Raw genomic sequence first — 18,260 nt, forward strand, 5'->3', positions numbered from 1 at the left:
GGAAGGCGAGGAAGGGAGGAAAGGTCAGAGAGGCAGTGCCCAGAATGAGCGGGAGGGGCGGGGGCCAGCTCTTCACCCTCCGGGTCCAGTTGCCCCAACAAAGCACTCGCGTTTATTGCTTAACAATACGTCCCCCGGTAGCCTACGTGTCTCACCAGATCTGTGCATACAGAGCCTCCTCCGTTTTAAATCTTTTTAAAACTTTTTGGCCGTGCCGTGCAGCCTGCGGGATCTTAGTTCCCCAGCCAGGGATGGAACCCGTGCCCCGGAAGTGGAAGTGCCAAGTCCTAACCACTGGACGGCCAGGGAAGGCATAATTAATTTTCCAGACGGTGGCAGACTCCCCCGCCCCCGGCCCCTCCCATTTTGCAGCACCACCGCCAGGTGAGAGTCCTGGCTCCCAGGCTTCGAGCACAGTGCACTGTCACTCCTCAAGGGGTGGGGGACATATGCAACCTGAGATGGCACATGTGGTCTCTAACTGTGGGATTTTGTTTTTTATTTTCAAATTTTTTCAGCTGAGGAAAAATTCACATAACATAAAAATAACCATTAGCCATTTAAAAATGCACATTTCAGTGGCATTGAGTATATCCGCAATGTTGTGCAACCATCACCTCTATCTACTCCCAGAATATTTTTATCGTCTTAAAAGGTGAGAAGAAGGCTCCCCTGGTGGCGCAGTGGTTGAGAGTCCGCCTGCCGATGCAGGGGACACGGGTTCGTGCCCCGGTCCGGGAGGATCCCACATGCCGCGGAGCGGCTGGGCCCGTGAGCCATGGCCGCTGGGCCTGCGCGTCCGGAGCCTGTGCTCCACGGTGGGAGAGGCCACAACAGTGAGAGGCCCGCGTACCGCAAAAAAAAAAAAAAAAAAAAAAAAAAGGTGAGAAGAAATGTGTATTGTTTTAGCTACTCTACTCAGTTTGTGGAACTTTGTTACAGCAGCCACAGGAAACTTATACGCCTTACTTAGACCACACAGAAAAATGAACTTGACATGGGCTGTAGACCTAAAAGCTAAAAGCTAAAACTAAAACTATATATAAATAAAACATGGGGGAAAACCTTTGTGACCTTGGTCTATGCAAAGTTTTCTTAGACAGGAGACAAAAAACAATCATAAAAGGAAAAACTGATAAATTAGACTTCATCAAAAATCCAAACTTTTGCTCTTTAAAAGATACTATTATGAAAATGAAAAGACAAGCCACTGGCTTGGAGAAAAGAAAATATTTTTATGACAGAGGGCTTGTATCCAGGATATGTTTTGCATGCACGTGTGCACGTGTGCGCGCACACACACACGTAAACTCCTGCAAATCAATAAAAATGAGACAAACATCCTAATTTTAAAAAGCGGGCAGGGCTTCCCTGGTGGCGCAGTGGTTGAGAATCTGCCTGCCAATGCAGGGGACACGGGTTCAAGCCCTGGTCTGGGAAGATCCCACATGCCGCGGAGCAGCTGGGCCCGTGAGCCACAACTACTGAGCCTGTGCGTCTGGAGCCTGTGCTCCGCAACGAGAGGCCACAACAGTGAGAGGCCCCCGCACTGCGATGAAGAGTGGCCCCTGCTTGCCACAACTAGAGAAAGCCCTCTCACAGAAACGAAGACCCAACACAGCCAAAAATAAATAAATAAATTAAAAAAAAAAAAAAAAAAAAAAAACGGGCAAAAGGGACTTCCTTGGTGATCCAGTGGTTAGGACTCTGTGCTTCCACCGCTAGGGGGCACAGGTTTGATCCCCGGTCAGGGAACTAAGATCCTTCATGCCCTGTGCATGTGGCCGAATGAGAAACAAAAAAACAGGCAAAAGATTTGAATACACAATGTCACAAAAGACGAATAAGAATGGCAATAGCAACCCAACATTGTAAATCAATTATACTCCAATAATTTTTTTAAGAAAAACGGTAAAAAAACAAGTGAAAAGATGCTCACCATCTTCATGGTGACAGCAAGCAGATGGGCAGCCACCTGGGGCTGGGCGGAGGGAACCCAGAGGGGCCTCTGGGCTGATGGAAATGGCCTGTATCTTGGCTGGAGGGTGGTTGAAAGGGGTATGTATTTGTCAAAACTCACTGAACTGTACCCTTAAAGTGGGGTCATTTATTGTCTGTAAATTATACCCCAATAAAGCTCATTTTAAAAGAAAACAGGAAAAGAAGGCAACTAATGAAACTGGTTACCTAAAGGGGTAGGAGGGAACCGGGTGATAGGGATGCGAGAGGGAGTGGTGCTGCTCTGGATGTGTCTCTTCTGATGTAGTTTTGACTTCTGGACACATGTTGCTATTTTACATACTAAAAAAAAAAATCAACAGGATGGGGGGAAAAGCTAAAACTGAATACAAACAAATTCTCCCAAGTGCATTTCAAATGAATAACATAGCTATATTAAAAGGAAAGATTTTTCTTTTTTTGGCCGTGCTCTTCTTGGCTTGTGGGATCTCGGTTCCCCCACCAGGGACTGAACCCGGGCCACGGCAGTGAAAGCCTAACCACTAGGCCACCAGGGAACTCCCATAAAGGGAAATTTTTTTTAAAAGCTACCCAAGGGACTTCCCTGGTGGTTCAGTGGTTAAGAATCCATCTTCCAATGCAGGGGATGGGGGTTCGATCCCTGTTTCTGGGAACTAAGATACCATGAGTGGCACGGCCAAAAAAACAAAAACAAAACAAAAAAACAATAATGGATTACAGTCCGTCGAATAAAATCCACATCCCCGAGTCCACCCTGATAATGAATACATAGATAGATGAACAGAGGAGCTCTTCCTGACAGGAGAACGCCAATGAATGAACGTAGGAGGGATCATGGAGGGAGAAGAATCACTGTTTTGTAACCATCAGAGTAATCATTGATTTAGGCAAGAATTATCAATGACTGGTAACATTTTGATAAAAACAGAATATTTACCTAGTTTCAAAGTATCTTCCTACAAGCCGCTTTTTAGTTACAAAGGGAAAAATAATAACTGTCCACTTGAGAAACTGGCAGTCACCACCTTAACCAAATGCTTAAAGTTAACATCACAGTGAAGGGACAAAACAATAACACTTGCCTCCTGATAAGAAGCACAGAGAGGGCCTGGTAGCCTCCCAATACCACACAGCCCAAATCGCACCCTGAGAAAACATCGGACAAATCCAACCTGAGGACGTTCTGCCGAACACCTGGCCTGCACTCTTCAAAAATGTCCATGTCATGAAAGGCCAAGAAAAGCAGAGGGATGTTCCAGATTAAAGGGAACCAAAGAGACACGAGAACGAATGCCACGTGGGATCCTAGACTGGATCCTGGATCGGAAAAAACATCATGAGGACAATTGGTGAAATTCGAATGAGACCTTAGATCAAATAATATTATCGTATTAACATTAACATTTCTGATGTTGACAGTTATACTTTGGTTATGCAAGAGTCCATAATAGTTATACGGTAATTATGCTGTGGTTATGAAATACCGAGTGAAGTATTTAGGGGCTGAGGGGTAAGCTGTATGCAGACATAGTTACTTAGACACAGTTGATAAAAATATTATTTTTATATATAATAAACACATATGCACCCACAAGTGAGAGGGAGAGAGAGAGAGAGAGAATGAGAAAGCTTTTTTGTAAGTCTGAAATAATTTCAAACTATAAAGTTAAAAAGAAAGCTACCGCTTCTATCCAACATTGACTGGAGGGTGTAGCCAGGGCAATTAGGCAACACAATGAAGTAAAAGGCGTCCAGATTGGAAAGGAAGAAGTAAAACTATCTCTATCTTCAGCAAAGTTGCAGGACGATAGGTCATTACACAAAAATCAATCGTACTTCTATACCATAGCAATAAACAACTTTGTTTACAATAGCATTATAAAGAATAAAATACTTAGGAATGAATTTAACAATAGAAATGCAAGACTTGTACACTGTGAACTAGACAATGTCATTGAAAGACAATAAAGAAAACCTGAATAAATGAAAAAAAAAAAAAAAGAAAACCTGAATAAATGGAAAAATATTTAGTTAGGGTTCTCCAGAGTAACAGAACAGGATACACACACACACACACACACACACACACACACGATTTATTTTGAGGAATTAGCTCATGAGATTGTGAGGGCTGACAAGGTGGCAAGTCTAAAATTTGTAGGGCAGGTCGGCAAGCTGCAACCTCAAGCAGGACTTCTACATTACATTCTTGAGGCAGAATATCTATTTCTCCTGGAAACCTCAGTTTTTGCTTTTAAGGCCTTCAATTGAGTGGACAAGACTCACCCACATTATGGAGGGTAATCTTTACTTAAAGTCAACCGATTGTCGGTGTTGACCACACCTACAAAATTCCTCCACAGCAACACTTAGATGAGAGTTTGATTAAATAACTGCAGACTACAGCCTAGCCAAGTTGAAATTAATACACATAAAGTTAATCATTACATCCCATGCTCATGGATGGAAAGAATCTTGTTAAGATGGCAACACTCTCCAATTGATTTACAGATTCAATTCAATCCCTATCAAACTCTTGGTGGCTTTTTTGCAGAAACTGACAAGCTCATCCTAAAATTCATATGGGGCAGACCGGGAGGACTACTAAGGGGTATATGGGGGCTTGCTTCAAGGGTGACAGATGAATTATAGGTCAATAAATCTGTTTAAAAAGAAAAGGAGGGCTTCCCTGGTGGCGCAGTGGTAGAGAGTCCGCCTGCCGATGCAGGGGACACGGGTTCGTGCCCCGGTCCGGGAGGATCCCACGTGCCGCGGAGCGGCTGGGCCCGTGAGCCATGGCCGTTGAGCCTGCGCGTCCGGAGCCTGTGCTCCGCAACGGGAGAGGCCACAGCGGCGAGAGGCCCGCGTACCGAAAAAAAAAAAAGAAAGAAAAGAAAAGGAAACCAAGGGAATGAAAACCTCCGATTCAGGGCTGCGGTGGCTGGCTGGGGAAGGGGCCAGGTGTAAATGGCCGACAGCCTCAAGTCCTCGTGCTGAGCATCTGCATGTTATTAGCCGCGGGCCCTCCGGATTAAGGACCGTCAGGGCGAGAGTATCCTGAGCCAGGACCGCGAGTCCCCGGCTGGTGTGCGCCCTAAGGATTGGGACACCGGAGGCCGCGCACCGGCGGCAGGTGGCCCCGGGCGCGCCTCCGAGCACCGGGGCGGGGTCTGCGCGTGCCCCGGGTCCTAGGGGGTGTGTGGCGCGGGCACGCGCGGGTCCCAGGGTTGCGGGAGGCGGCGGCCCGGGGCGGGGGGTGGCGGGGGAGAGGCGCGCGCCGCGGACGCGGCCATTGCGCGAGGGGGGTCGGCTCGCTGGGCGGGGACCCGGGCCGCTCACGGGGGCCCGGGCTAAGCACTGGGCCTCTCCTGGCCCCAGGGAGGGGCGGCCGCCGCCCGCGAGCCCTGCCGCTCGGCCCTCCCTGGGCGCCCCCGCCCGGCGCAGTGGTACGGTCCGGGTTTAAAAGGCCCTGGCGGCCGCGGTCCGGCCCAGTGTGTGGGCGGCGGCGGCGGCGGCGCGGGCGCGCGGGGTGTAGGGCGAGGGGTGCGGCGGCGGGGGCGCGCGAGTGGGGCGGTGTGGGGCTCGAGGGCGCGTCCACGTGGCCGGCGGGCGGCCACCCGGAGCCAGCGGCGGCGGAGGGACAGGTAGGTGGCCTCCATCCCCCCGCCGCCTGTGCGGGGCCGGCCTGCTCGGCGGCCCTGGGCTCCGGCAGCGCGGGGATTCGGCTCGGCCTTTAAGGGGTCGGGCCCTGCCCCTGCCTCTCGGGCGCCGGCCTGACTGGTCCTTCGTGCCCGGCGCCGGTAGGGACGGTCCGTCCGCGGCTAGCCCCCGGCCCGACGGGGACCCTTTGTGGCGGAGGAGCGGCCCCTGCAAGGACCGCTGCGGCGCCTCCATCCACTAGGGTCCTCGTGGATCTGCCGGGGGTGGGGGGGCAATCCCTGGTGGGGGCAGGGCGAGCCGGGCAGGCAGCACCGCGCGGGGCGTTGGGGCGCGGGCGCTAGAGCCGGGTCTCTGCGAGGGTCTGTCCCCACCCTCGGGCTCTGCTGGCAGGGCCGTAGCAGAGAGGCTGGGCGTGCCTGTGATGCCCGAGGCTCCCGGTTACAGGCTGAGGTTTGGGGTGGGCACTTGGGCTGCAGATTCTGCCTTTCCAGGTCTCCCTCCCGACCTGTCCCATCCCCATTCTTAGGCCTGTATTCCTGTGCGGTGTGGAGGAGGTGAGGGTGGCATGAGGCCTCCCTTCTCCGTCTTCCTTTCTTCTCTGGCTCTTGCATTAAGGATCCAGGATGCGGACCTGACAAAAGAGCCCCAGAGAGATGATCAGCCTGAGCTGAAACTTTGCAGTTCCAAGCTGGGTCTTCTCCTTGTTCTAGCAAATGCATTTTTCCCCCTTTCCTTGGTTGCTGCCTTGGTTTGGTTCCCCGCACCCTCCCCGAGCTGAGTAACTTGTGTCTCCCTTGGGGCTTGGGCACTGAGAGGGTATCGCTGAGCCCTGCCCCCTTGGCTGCCACGACACTTCTCTGCTGTCTTTGCTGCCTGGAGCTGGCCGAGGGCTGGGTGTGGCCTAGGGGTGAAGACCCAGCCAAGCCTAGTACTGCTCCTGTGGTCCCCCACCCCGTCTCCCCAAAGTCTCAGCTGTATTTCAGAATGCTGCTTCCCTTCCATAGGGCTCCTTGGGCCCCCCTGCATCTCCCCTTCCCCAGGTAACGTGTGGATTTGGAGGGAGAGCCGCGCAGGGCTGCCTGGGCATCCGTCTGGCTGTACCTGAGCTGAGCCTGACTTACGTCTGTCTCTGTGCTTTGCTCTGGGGGCAGGCGACTCGGCTTTGTGTTCCAGCCGGTAGGCTAGATGGCAGGCTCCTCCTGGACAGCCAGCAGACGGAGGCCCCTGGGGCGAGGAGGCAGCCGGGGCCAGGAAGGTGGAAGTGGCAGCCCTGGTTCCCATCTGGCCTCAGGCTTTGATGCCTCAGACCTCTGTCCTGGGGTGGTGTCCTGACACCAATTTGCGACTGTTCTCTCCCTACCTTTTCATCCTTTCCCCAGCTAGGGTGTGAGGCACGTCTGTGGCCTTGGCTTGCCCACGGTTGGGTTGCTCTTGTGTGCGGCTGGCCACCCTCAGCTCTGGGATCTGGTGTTTGGCTTCTCCTTCCTGGAGGGCCCCCCACCCTGCCTTTCCTAGCATCTGGCTCTGCTGCCCCCTTGGGTGTGGCCCAGCTGAGGCGAGGCCTCCTGGCTCCTTTCCAGCAGTGGGTGGGGGGATGATTGATGGCCCCCAAGTCTGCCTGTGCTCGCTGCTCACTCGTGCGCCCTGGCGGAGGCCCCTCCTCTCTCCCAGCCGTGGTCGCCATCTGGGGCTCTGGTATGGTGGTGGGCGACTGGCCTCCACCCTCTGTGGCGTGGCTCTCGGCCTGCTGGGGGCCCTAGGCCAGGCTGGGCGCCCCGGGCCGGGGGGCCTCTGACCGGCACTCCCCGTCTCTCCTCAGGCCCACCCCCGGGGTGGCTGCTGGCCATGCCCGCCGTCGGCCTCCTCCTGCTGTTCCTCCTTGCCGTGGGGCGGGCCCTGGGTGGCAGCACGCCCTTCCCTGCCTTCTCAGTGACGGACACCTCGCTCACCCATCTGGCCGTGCACCGGGTGACCGGGGAGGTGTTTGTGGGTGCGGTGAATCGCGTCTTCAAGCTGGCCCCCAACCTGACTGAGCTGCGGGTCCACGTCACGGGGCCCGTCGAGGACAACGCTCGCTGCTACCCACCCCCCAGCATGCGTGTCTGTGCCCACCGCCTGGCGCCTGTGGACAACGTGAACAAGCTGCTGCTCATAGACTACGCAGCCCGCCGCCTGGTGGCCTGCGGCAGCATCTGGCAGGGCATCTGCCAGTTCCTGCGCCTGGACGACCTCTTCAAGCTGGGCGAGCCGCACCACCGCAAGGAGCACTACCTGTCGGGGGCCCAGGAGCCGGACTCCATGGCGGGCGTCATCGTGGAGCAGGGCCAGGGGCCCAGCAAGCTGTTCGTGGGCACCGCCGTGGATGGCAAGTCTGAGTACTTCCCCACCCTGAGCTCCCGAAAGCTCATCGGCGACGAGGACGGTGCTGACATGTTCAGTCTGGTGGGTGAGCCCGCCCACCTGCCCGGACTCTCGCCCGCTGTCCGGCCCCCAACCCCTCCCTTCCCCTCCCCTCCCCTCCCTTCTCGCCCCTCTGAAGAGCCAGCTCCCGTGCCCTCCTGCCTTCACTCTGTCCTGGCTCTGCCTCTGGAGCCTTTCTGGCCTGGGGTCCTGTGACCACGTGGGTCAGGGGCAGGGAGAATGTGAGGGAAGACCCCCGGGGGCCATGTTGTGGGCGCAGGGCCAGGCTGGGTGGCGGGGGCCCAGGGGCCATGGTTGGGGAGGTCGAGGGTGGACCTAGGCCTCGTCCCAGGCTGTGTCCTCCACCTGCTCCCCAGGTGTACCAGGACGAGTTCGTCTCCTCCCAGATCAAGATCCCCTCAGACACGCTGTCCTTGTACCCAGCCTTCGACATCTACTACGTCTACGGCTTTGTGAGCGCCTCCTTCGTGTACTTCCTGACACTGCAGCTGGATACCCAGCAGACACTGCTGGACACGGCAGGCGAGAAATTCTTCACGTCCAAGATCGTGCGCATGTGCTCGGGGGACTCGGAGTTCTACTCGTACGTGGAGTTCCCCATCGGCTGCTCCTGGCGCGGCGTGGAGTACCGCCTGGTGCAGAGCGCCCACCTGGCCAAGCCCGGCCTGCTGCTGGCCCAGGCCCTGGGTGTGCCGGCCGACGAGGACGTCCTCTTCACCATCTTCTCTCAGGGCCAGAAGAACCGGGCCAGCCCGCCGCGGCAGACCATCCTCTGCCTCTTTACCCTCAGCAGCATCAACGCCCACATCCGGCGCCGCATCCAGTCCTGCTACCGTGGGGAGGGCACGCTGGCCCTGCCTTGGCTGCTGAACAAGGAGCTGCCCTGTATCAACACCGTGAGCCCTCACCCGCCCCCACCCCCGCCCCCGGGCCGGGCCCTCTGCCCCTTCCTGGGTGTCGTACGGCAGCTGATGGGCCGCCACGTGTGCCAGCCTGGGCTCGGTCTTGGGAACGACAGCTTAGCCCGGGGTCCCCCGCCCCCGTCCTCCCCTCCCTGCCTCTGCTGCTTGTCTTTCCTCCCCGGCCTGCCTACCCACCACCTCTCCCTGCTGCCGCCTGCTCGCCTCCCTCCTCAGCCCCCGATTTCCTGTGGGGTCCTGGGGCAAACGGTTGGTCTTAGCTGCTAAGGAGCGAGCTCCAGATTCTGCTCCCTCCTAGAACGTGGGCTCTCATTAATGGCCTCTGTCCAGCTGGTGCCCCCAAGCTCTTACTCATGCGTCCTCCTCCTGTTTCACCAGCCCATGCAGATAAATGGAAACTTCTGCGGGCTGGTGTTGAACCAGCCGCTGGGCGGCCTGCACGTGATCGAGGGGCTGCCCCTGCTAGCCGACAGTACTGATGGCATGGCCAGCGTGGCCGCCTACCCCTACCAGCAGCACTCCGTGGTCTTCATCGGCACCCGCAGCGGCAGTCTGAAGAAGGTGAGCCCCGGAACGCTCGGCATGTGGGCGTCAGGGCGCACTGAGATGCAGACGAGGGCTGGGGTCAAGAACGTGCGGCTGAGCCCTGCAGCACCTTGGATGGGGCCTGGCCCCTGGGGGAAAGGGGACTTCCCAGGCTGGGACCCAGGAGCCCAGCTGTGCTCCGCAGGTGGCCTCTCAGCCACCCATGCTTGCAGTGCCACCGCCCGCCGTGGCCTGAATCGCTGGCTTCCTGTGGCTCTGGGGGCAGACCGGGCCCACCTCCGGTCCTCCCTGCTGGGAGAGCAGGAGCCGCCGTTGCTGGGTCCTCAGTTGAATGAACGAGGAGACAGATGTGGACCTAACCCTCCTTGCCCTCTTGTCCCCTCATGGGCACGGGGGCTGCAGTGCCGGCAGGGCCGCAGCTGCTCCTGTTCCAGGGTGTTCTGAAGGGACAGGAGTCAGGACAGCTGCCACATTCCCTTCCTGCTGTCCCTGGGGGAGGTCTGGGGTGGCCGGGGGAAGGTTTGTGAAGGGAGCCACCGAGCTTTCGGGGCCTGGTCTGCTTCCCTCCTGGTCCCCGTCTTGCATTTGTCACAGCTTTATTGGGGTGTAAGTGCCGTGTCACAACCCCCCCTCCCCCCGTTTAGAGCATACATCTCAGTGATTTCAGTAAGTCTGCGGAGTTACTCAAGCATAACCGCTATCTCATTCCAGGATGTTGCCATGATCCTAAAAATCCCTTCCCTTTTAGCTTTCACACTTTCCCTGTCCCCCAACTCTAGGCAACACTCATCTCTCTCTCTATGTCCTGGGAGCCTTTTTGGATTGGCTGTGTCACACCCAAGGGCCTCCAGGGGGCAGCCTTGGCGTCCTCCTTCCCTGGTCTGTGAGAAAGGGGGCGGCGGGCAGGCTGGGTCCCTGGCTCGGGAATAGGACACCTGGGCGCGTGGGGTGCTGCTGTGGCGTCAGGTGGCTGGTCTCGTGGCCCAGGTACGGGTCGACGGCTCTCAGGAGGCCCACCTGTACGAGACGGTGCCTGTGGTGGACGGCAGCCCCATACTCCGCGACCTGCTCTTCAGCCCGGACCACCGGCACGTCTACCTCCTGAGCGAGAAGCAGGTGGGCCCGGCAGGTGGTGCGGCAGGGGTGGGACGGGGGTGGGGCGGGTGCTGACACGGCTGCCCCCAGGTGAGCCAGCTCCCGGTGGAGACCTGCGAGCGGTACCCAAGCTGCGCCGCCTGCCTGGGCTCGGGGGACCCGCACTGTGGGTGGTGCGTGCTGCATCACAGGTGAGGAGCCGCCCAAGTGCCCGCTCCCCCGAGCTGTGCCCCTGTGGCCTCCCCCTCCCTGCCCTCCTACTTTCTCCAGCTAGCGGGTGGAACCTCTACCCCGAGTGACATCCCTCGGACCCCAGGGGATGAGGCCGAGGCATGTGGTTGCCTGGTGCCGTGGGCTGGGCCGGCTGTCCCCTCCGTCCCCCCCAGGCCCCCGCTGCACTCCCGCTCCGGGCCTTGCCGGGGCAGCTGTGGGATGGGCCTGGCCTGACCCCGCGCAGATGCTGCCGCCACGGGGCCTGTCCAGGCGCCTCAGCCCCGCGTGGCTTCGCCAAGGAGCTGAGCAAGTGTGTCCAGGTGCGGGTCCGGCCCAACAACGTGTCGGTGACATCGCCTGGGGTGCAGGTGAGTGGTGCGGAGCGTGCGGGTGTAGAGGCCCGTGCATACGTGTTGGGGGCGTTCCCAGCTCTGGGCCCTCTGCTTCCCCCAGCTGACCGTGGCCGTAAGCAACGTGCCGGACCTCAGTGCGGGCGTGAGCTGTGCCTTTGAGGAGGTGACCGAGAGCGAGGCCGTCCTGCTGCCCTCTGGAGAGTTACACTGTTCCTCGCCTTCCCTGCAGGAGCTCCGGGCTCTCACCCGGGGGCATGGTCAGTGGCTGGGCCGCGGGGGGGCAGGGCTGCTCTCCGTCCACGGCTCACGTGTGGCTCCCCTGGGCTCGCTGCAGGGGCCGCGCGCACCGTGCAGCTGCAGCTGCTCTCCAAGGAGAGCGGCGTGAGCTTTGCTGGGGCTGACTTCGTCTTCTACGACTGCAGCGCCCTCCAGTCGTGAGTACTGGCCCCCCGCCCCCAACACCTGTTCCCGTGTCTCTGTTGCTCGCGGTGTCGTGTAGGCCTCAGGCGGGCCCCGGTGCCTTTTGCCTTTGGTTCCCCGTGTGTCCCGCAGGTGGGACGGTGAGGGGCCAGGCCCGGTCTTCTCCGTGATTTCTGAAGCCTCTCCCCTCTAGGTGCACGTCCTGCGTCGGCAGCCCTTACCCCTGCCACTGGTGTAAGTACCGCCACGTGTGTACCAGCCGCCCCCACGAGTGCTCCTTCCAGGAGGGCAGGGTCCACAGCCCCGAGGTGAGGCGGGCGCCACACGCGAGGGGGCTGGGCTCTGCGCCGGCCGGCCCCCGGCTTTTCTGCCTTCGGTCTTGGGGTTTTCCTGGAGCCCCCTTAACCGGGGGCCAGCCCAGCTGGCTGATGGGCGTTTTCCTCTCAGGGCTGCCCTGAGATCCTGCCCAGTGGGGACCTCCTGATCCCAGCAGGCGTCATGCAGCCTCTCACCCTGCGGGCCAAGAACCTGCCGCAGCCCCAGTCGGGCCAGAAGAACTACGAGTGTGTGGTCCGGGTGCAGGGGCGGCAGCAGCGGGTGCCCGCCGTCCGCTTCAACAGCAGCAGCGTGCAATGCCAGAACGCCTCGGTGAGGCCCACCCGCCCCGCCTCCCTCGCGGGTCCAGGCCGTGCGGGGCTGGGCGTGGTGCAGATCTGTGCCCAGCAGACTCTTCTAGAAGCCTCAGCTGACAGTGGCCAGGGACCTTCTGAGTCTCCTGCTGGGGATTTCTGAGCTGGGGGAGGGGCGGTCTGTGCACCTTCCCTGGGGTCACGCGGGTCCCTCTCCCCCAGTACTCCTATGAAGGTGATGAGCACGGTGACACCGAGCTGGACTTCTCCGTGGTCTGGGATGGAGATTTCCCCATCGACAAGCCCGCTACCTTCCGAGGTGACCGGCGGGATGGGGCTGAGGAGCTCGCCTCCTGGGGCGGAGAAGGCACGTGCTGGGGCCGGGCCCACAGGGGCACCCTTCGTCGGGGCCCGTAGCTGCTCCCCAGCGGCGCCTTCTGTGCCCACAGCCCTCCTGTACAAGTGCTGGGCGCAGCGGCCCAGCTGTGGCCTCTGCCTCAAGGCTGACCCTCGCTTCAACTGTGGCTGGTGCATCTCGGAGCATAGGTGCCAGCTGCGGGCCCACTGCCCGGCCCCCAAGACCAACTGGATGCACCCAAACCAGAAGGGCGCTCGCTGCAGCCACCCCCGCATTGCCCAGGTCGGCCTCCCCACCACCCGCCGCCCTCTGGGTACCCACTGCCTCGGCTCACCCTCCCGCCTCGCCTCCCGCTCCGCAGATCCACCCGCTCATGGGGCCCAAGGAGGGAGGCACCCGGATCACCATCGTGGGCGAGAACCTGGGCCTCACCTCCCGAGACGTGGGCCTGCGGGTGGCTGGCGTGCGCTGCAACTCCATCCCCGCCGAGTACGTCAGTGCCGAGAGGTGAGTGCGGCTGTGCGGGCGCCGGGCCTCCCCGCAGCCTGTGGCCGGGCGCCCGGGCCTGACCTCCGACCTGACCCGACCCCTAGGATCGTGTGTGAGATGGAGGAGTCGCTGGTGCCCAGCCCGCCACCAGGGCCTGCGGAGCTCTGCATCGGCGACTGCTCGGCTGACTTCCGCACACATTCTGAGCAGCTCTACAGTTTCGTGGTACGTGGGCTGCCCGCCCCCTTCCCTCTCCCACTCCTTCCTGGCGGGGGCTGTGTCCTGGCCCTGTTGGGCGCCCGCCGTCTCCCCACTCCCCTCAGGGCTGCTTCTCCCGTAGACGCCCACGTTCGACCGCGTGAGTCCCAGTCGGGGCCCGGCCTCGGGGGGCACGCGGATCACCATTTCCGGTCATTCTCTGGACGCCGGCAGCAGAGTCACAGTGACCGTGAGAGACGGCGAGTGCCAGTTCGTGAGGTGAGTGTTGCAGGTGGGGGCCGTAGGGCCGGCAGGTGGCAGCCCTGGGCAGCCTGCTCCAAGTCCCCGCTTGCTGGCGTAGGAGGGATGCTGAAGCGATCGTGTGCGTCTCGCCTGTCTCCACCCTGGGTCCGAGCCAGGCCTCCATCACCCTGGCCATCGACCGCGCCAACATCTCCAGTCCCGGTGTCCTCTACACCTACACCCAGGACCCCACCGTCACTCGCCTCGAGCCCACCTGGAGCATCATCAAGTAACGCCCTCGGGAGAATGGGGCCTGGCTGGCAGAGGGGAGGCTGGGGGCCAGGTCCTTGAGTGCCCGGCCCAGGCCTTGCCTGGTGACCAGGTGACCTAGGGTTGGGGAGGCCCTGGGCTCCCGTGGCAGCCTCGATAACGCTCCAGGGCTGGGCTCAGGGTGGTGGGGAGGAAGCCTGAGGCCCCTCACCCCCATACCTAGTGGAAGCACCTCCATCACCGTGAGTGGGACCCACCTGCTGACGGTCCAGGAGCCCCGGGTCCGGGCCAAGTACCGAGGCATCGAGACCACCAACGTGAGTGCCAGCTGCCGCCATCCCACCCCTGACCCTCTGCCCGCTGTGGCCTCACGTGCTGGGCTGCCCGCCTTTTTCCCCACAGACGTGCCAGGTGATCAATGACACCGCCATGCTGTGTAAGGCCCCTGGCATCTTCCTGGGGCGGCCCCAGCCGCAGGCCCAGGGTGAGCACCCTGACGAGTTCGGCTTCCTGCTGGACCACGTGCAGACGGCCCGTTCCCTCAACCGGTCCTCCTTCACCTACTACCCCGACCCCAGCTTCGAGCCACTGGGGCCCTCTGGGGTCCTGGACGTGAAACCCGGCTCCCACGTAGTGCTGAAGGTGCCAGTGTGGTGGGCGCCTAGGGCGGGAGGGGCGGGGCGGTGGGGAGCCCTGGCCAGCAGCGCTCTCCGTCTGCAGGGCAAGAATCTGATCCCTGCGGCGGCCGGCAGCTCCCGCCTCAACTACACGGTGCTGATCGGGGGCCAGCCGTGCACGCTCACCGTCTCGGACACGCAACTCCTGTGCGACTCCCCCAGCCAGACGGGCCGGCAGCCGGTCATGGTGGGTAGGGGGCAGGGAGGCTGCCGGAGCAGCCTGGGGCGGGGGTGCGGGTCAGCTTATGGCGCCTGTCTCTGCAGGTGCTGGTGGGCGGCCTGGAGTTCTGGCTGGGCACCCTGCACATCACGGCCGACCGGGCGCTGAGCCTGCCGGCCGTGGTGGGGCTGGCGGCGGGGGGCGCGCTCCTGCTGTTGGCCATCACCGCCGTGCTGGTCGCCTACAAACGCAAGACTCAGGACGCCGACCGCACGCTCAAGCGCCTCCAGCTCCAGATGGACAACTTGGAGTCCCGGGTGGCCCTGGAATGCAAGGAAGGTGCCTGCGTGAGGGTGGGGGGTGGGGCAGGTGGCAGGGGCTCCCTCCTCCCTCTCTGCTCACCGCCTCTCACCGGCCCTCCCCAGCCTTCGCTGAGCTGCAGACAGACATCAACGAGCTGACAAACCACATGGATGGCGTGCAGATCCCCTTCCTGGACTACCGGACCTACGCCGTGCGTGTGCTCTTCCCGGGCATCGAGGCCCACCCGGTGCTCAAGGAGCTGGATGTGAGTGCCCCCTGTTGCCTGCCTATGCCCTGTCACCCCCAGGGCCACCTCCGCCGTCTGAGATGCCCTGTCCCCCCCACCCGCTCCCAGACACCCCCCAATGTCGAGAAGGCCCTGCGTCTCTTTGGGCAGCTGCTGCACAGCCGCGCCTTCGTGCTCACCTTTATCCACACCCTGGAGGCTCAGAGCAGCTTCTCCATGCGCGACCGTGGCACTGTGGCCTCGCTCACTATGGTGGCCCTGCAGAGCCGCCTCGATTATGCCACGGGGCTGCTCAAGCAACTGCTGGCGGACCTCATCGAGAAGAACCTCGAGAGCAAGAACCACCCAAAGCTCCTCCTGCGCAGGTACTTGGGCCCTCCGCCCGCCCCGCCCCGCCCCGGAAGTCCAGCCCCGCCCCTCCGCCCGCCCCGCCCCGCCCTCCCCGGAAGTCCAGCCCTGCCCGGCCGGGGCCCCAGCACCCCTTTCACCCTAGGACCGAGTCCGTGGCTGAGAAGATGCTCACCAACTGGTTCACCTTCCTGCTGCACAAGTTTCTGAAGGTGCGTGCGCTCGAAGGGCAGGCGGGGGGCGAGGGGACGTGAGGAAGCAGCCGGCCGCAGGCGGGCGGCAAGCTGTGTCCCGGCCCTGGCTGCAGGAGTGCGCCGGGGAGCCGCTTTTCCTGCTCTACTGCGCCATCAAGCAGCAGATGGAGAAGGGCCCCATCGACGCCATCACAGGCGAGGCGCGCTACTCCCTGAGCGAGGACAAGCTCATCCGCCAGCAGATCGACTACAAGACGCTGGTGAGCGGGGGTCCAGGTGCGCAGGGTAGCGGGCCTGAGGGGAAGCCTCACCCAGGACCCACCCTGTGGTCCCCCTCGCCCTCAGACCCTGCACTGCGTGTGCCCGGAGAGCGAGGGCAGCGCTCAGGTCCCGGTGAAGGTTCTCAATTGTGACAGTATCACCCAGGCCAAAGACAAGCTGCTAGATGCTGTGTACAAGGGCATCCCCTACTCTCAGCGTCCCAGAGCTGAGGACATGGACCTAGGTGAGGCCCCTGCCCTCTCCTCCTGGGCCCCCCCACCTCCTGCGGCCACGTTACCTTGGCTGGCGTTCACTCTCCCCACCTGAGCTCTGTCCTCTGAGGGCAGTGGGCCCAGGGTCCCAGGGCTCGTGGAGCAGGACCTCAGAGCTGCCTGTGGCCCGCAGAGTGGCGCCAGGGCCGCATGGCCCGCATCATTCTCCAGGACGAGGATGTCACCACCAAAATCGAGTGTGACTGGAAGAGGGTCAACTCACTGGCCCACTACCAGGTGAGGAACCGGAGGTCCCCTCACGCCCAGGGCCCTTGTGAGCCATGGCCCTGCCCCGAGGCCACAGGAGTAGGGGTCCCAGCCCCTCCCCTCTCTGGCCCCCGCGCCACAGGCCCCCCTTGGGTAGCCGCCCCACATGTGCCCTGCCGGGCCAGGGTAGGCGGTGGCTCGGGCCCCTTGGCTTCTCGGCCTCCTGCATCGCCCCCTTCTCTGTCTCTGGGATTTGCAGGTGACAGATGGTTCCTTGGTGGCACTGGTGCCCAAACAAGTGTCAGCCTACAACATGGCCAACTCCTTCACCTTCACCCGCTCTCTCAGCCGTTATGGTAGGCGTCCTCGGTGTGGGGTCTCTGCTGGCCCCGTGCCCTGCAAGGCTGTGTCGGCCATCGTGGGGAACCCGCAGCCCCACCCCGTCTGAGCAGCCAGCCTGGCTCTGGCGGTTCCCCCTGGACCCTGCTCTCAGGAGGTCTCTAGTTCCTTAGAGCCTAGAAGTGCAGTGGGCCCGTGAGAGCAGACGGGCCCCCTCGGCCTGCAGGGCTCCCGGGATGGAGGGGAGCGAGAGCCACAGCGATGGCTGGTGCGGCCCCACTGGCCTAAGGGGCACACCACCCTCTGCCCCAGAGAGCTTGCTCCGCACGGCCAGCAGCCCTGACAGCCTCCGCTCTCGGGCACCCATGATCACGCCCGACCAGGAGACGGGCACCAAGCTGTGGCACCTGGTGAAGAACCACGACCACGCCGACCACCGAGAGGGAGACCGAGGCAGCAAGATGGTCTCGGAGATCTACCTGACGCGGCTGCTGGCCACCAAGGTGTGGGCCTGCCCTGCGCCACCCTGGCCTTAGTGCACGTGCCTTGTAGCCTGGCCTTGGCCCTGGGGTTGGCCTGGGCTGCCTGGGGAAGGGGCCACTGGATTGTTCCGATCCCAAGGGACTTACTTGCTCAACGCTTTTGCCATGGGAACTGCCACCCTGAGGTCGAGGCCAAGCTTGTCTGAGGGGTGGTGGCTGAGCAGGGAAGCCCTGCTCGTTGTCAAGCCTCTCCGTCCCCATCTGTCCTGCCGTGGGGACGTCCCGCCCTGGCTCCCCGTCAGCCGGTGTCCTTGCTGCGCCCCCGCAGGGCACACTGCAGAAGTTTGTGGACGACCTCTTCGAGACCGTGTTCAGCACGGCGCACCGGGGCTCGGCCCTGCCCCTGGCCATCAAGTACATGTTCGACTTCCTGGACGAGCAGGCCGACCAGCGGCAGATCGGTGATCCCGACGTGCGCCACACCTGGAAGAGCAACTGGTACTGCCGTGCACCGGCCCGCGGGCGGGGGCGTGAGGAGGCTTGGCTGGGGCTCGGGGACCACGGTCAGGATGCCGGCGGGGGCTTGGCTGGTCACCCTGGCAGGAGAGGACAGCGGCCTGGCACTGATGGTGCCGCCGAGCACAGAGAGCAAGTGCGTGTGATTCCGCAGGTGGGCTCTGCCAGGGCTTTGGGCGTCTGGGATGTGGGTAGTGTGGCCAGCGCCCAGAGGTGCCCTTGGCCCTGCTGCTCACCTGGTGATACCGCTGACACAGGGCAGAGGTAACCAGAAGCCCGGTCCCGGGGTTAGCCTTGCGAGGGGGGCGCGTTGAAACTCACTGAGGACGGAAGACCGTCCACCCTGATTTCTCACTGCTTGAAGTCAGGCAGAAAATTAAAGAAGAGGCTGCTAGCTCTCAGTGTGTCACTCTCGCCGCCTGTGGGCCTGCGGAGGTGAGCGCGGATGGGAGGGTGTGT

At 61.4% G+C, this 18,260-nt stretch overlaps 1 protein-coding gene across 5 annotated transcripts in view; it reads left to right on the forward strand.

The window, feature by feature from the left end:
- Positions 1–18,260, forward strand: part of PLXNA3 (plexin A3) — a 31,609-nt gene that overhangs the window by 10,727 nt on the left and 2,622 nt on the right. The window contains exons 1-30 of one of the 5 annotated variants that reach the window (XM_032618819.1): positions 5,487–5,624; positions 7,460–8,082; positions 8,418–8,957; positions 9,360–9,542; positions 10,515–10,643; positions 10,713–10,813; positions 11,080–11,203; positions 11,289–11,445; positions 11,523–11,622; positions 11,802–11,916; positions 12,056–12,256; positions 12,460–12,556; positions 12,687–12,877; positions 12,957–13,102; positions 13,189–13,309; positions 13,425–13,561; positions 13,644–13,814; positions 14,019–14,112; positions 14,198–14,437; positions 14,516–14,659; positions 14,737–14,971; positions 15,058–15,200; positions 15,291–15,547; positions 15,676–15,742; positions 15,838–15,984; positions 16,070–16,229; positions 16,391–16,494; positions 16,724–16,820; positions 17,116–17,306; positions 17,614–17,783. In XM_032618819.1, the coding sequence (XP_032474710.1) occupies positions 7,486–8,082; positions 8,418–8,957; positions 9,360–9,542; positions 10,515–10,643; positions 10,713–10,813; positions 11,080–11,203; positions 11,289–11,445; positions 11,523–11,622; positions 11,802–11,916; positions 12,056–12,256; positions 12,460–12,556; positions 12,687–12,877; positions 12,957–13,102; positions 13,189–13,309; positions 13,425–13,561; positions 13,644–13,814; positions 14,019–14,112; positions 14,198–14,437; positions 14,516–14,659; positions 14,737–14,971; positions 15,058–15,200; positions 15,291–15,547; positions 15,676–15,742; positions 15,838–15,984; positions 16,070–16,229; positions 16,391–16,494; positions 16,724–16,820; positions 17,116–17,306; positions 17,614–17,783 (5,159 nt within the window). In that variant the 5' untranslated portion in view covers positions 5,487–5,624; positions 7,460–7,485. Of the gene's footprint in view, positions 1–5,486; positions 5,625–5,657; positions 8,083–8,417; positions 8,958–9,359; positions 9,543–10,514; positions 10,644–10,712; positions 10,814–11,079; positions 11,204–11,288; positions 11,446–11,522; positions 11,623–11,801; positions 11,917–12,055; positions 12,257–12,459; positions 12,557–12,686; positions 12,878–12,956; positions 13,103–13,188; positions 13,310–13,424; positions 13,562–13,643; positions 13,815–14,018; positions 14,113–14,197; positions 14,438–14,515; positions 14,660–14,736; positions 14,972–15,057; positions 15,201–15,290; positions 15,548–15,675; positions 15,743–15,837; positions 15,985–16,069; positions 16,230–16,390; positions 16,495–16,723; positions 16,821–17,115; positions 17,307–17,613; positions 17,784–18,260 lie in introns of those variants that run through there. The other 4 variants (XM_032618823.1, XM_032618821.1, XM_032618820.1 and 1 more) reach the window with 4 other exon arrangements.

Source organism: Phocoena sinus, chromosome X (assembly GCF_008692025.1).
Source record: "Phocoena sinus isolate mPhoSin1 chromosome X, mPhoSin1.pri, whole genome shotgun sequence".
Lineage (NCBI taxonomy): Eukaryota > Metazoa > Chordata > Mammalia > Artiodactyla > Phocoenidae > Phocoena > Phocoena sinus.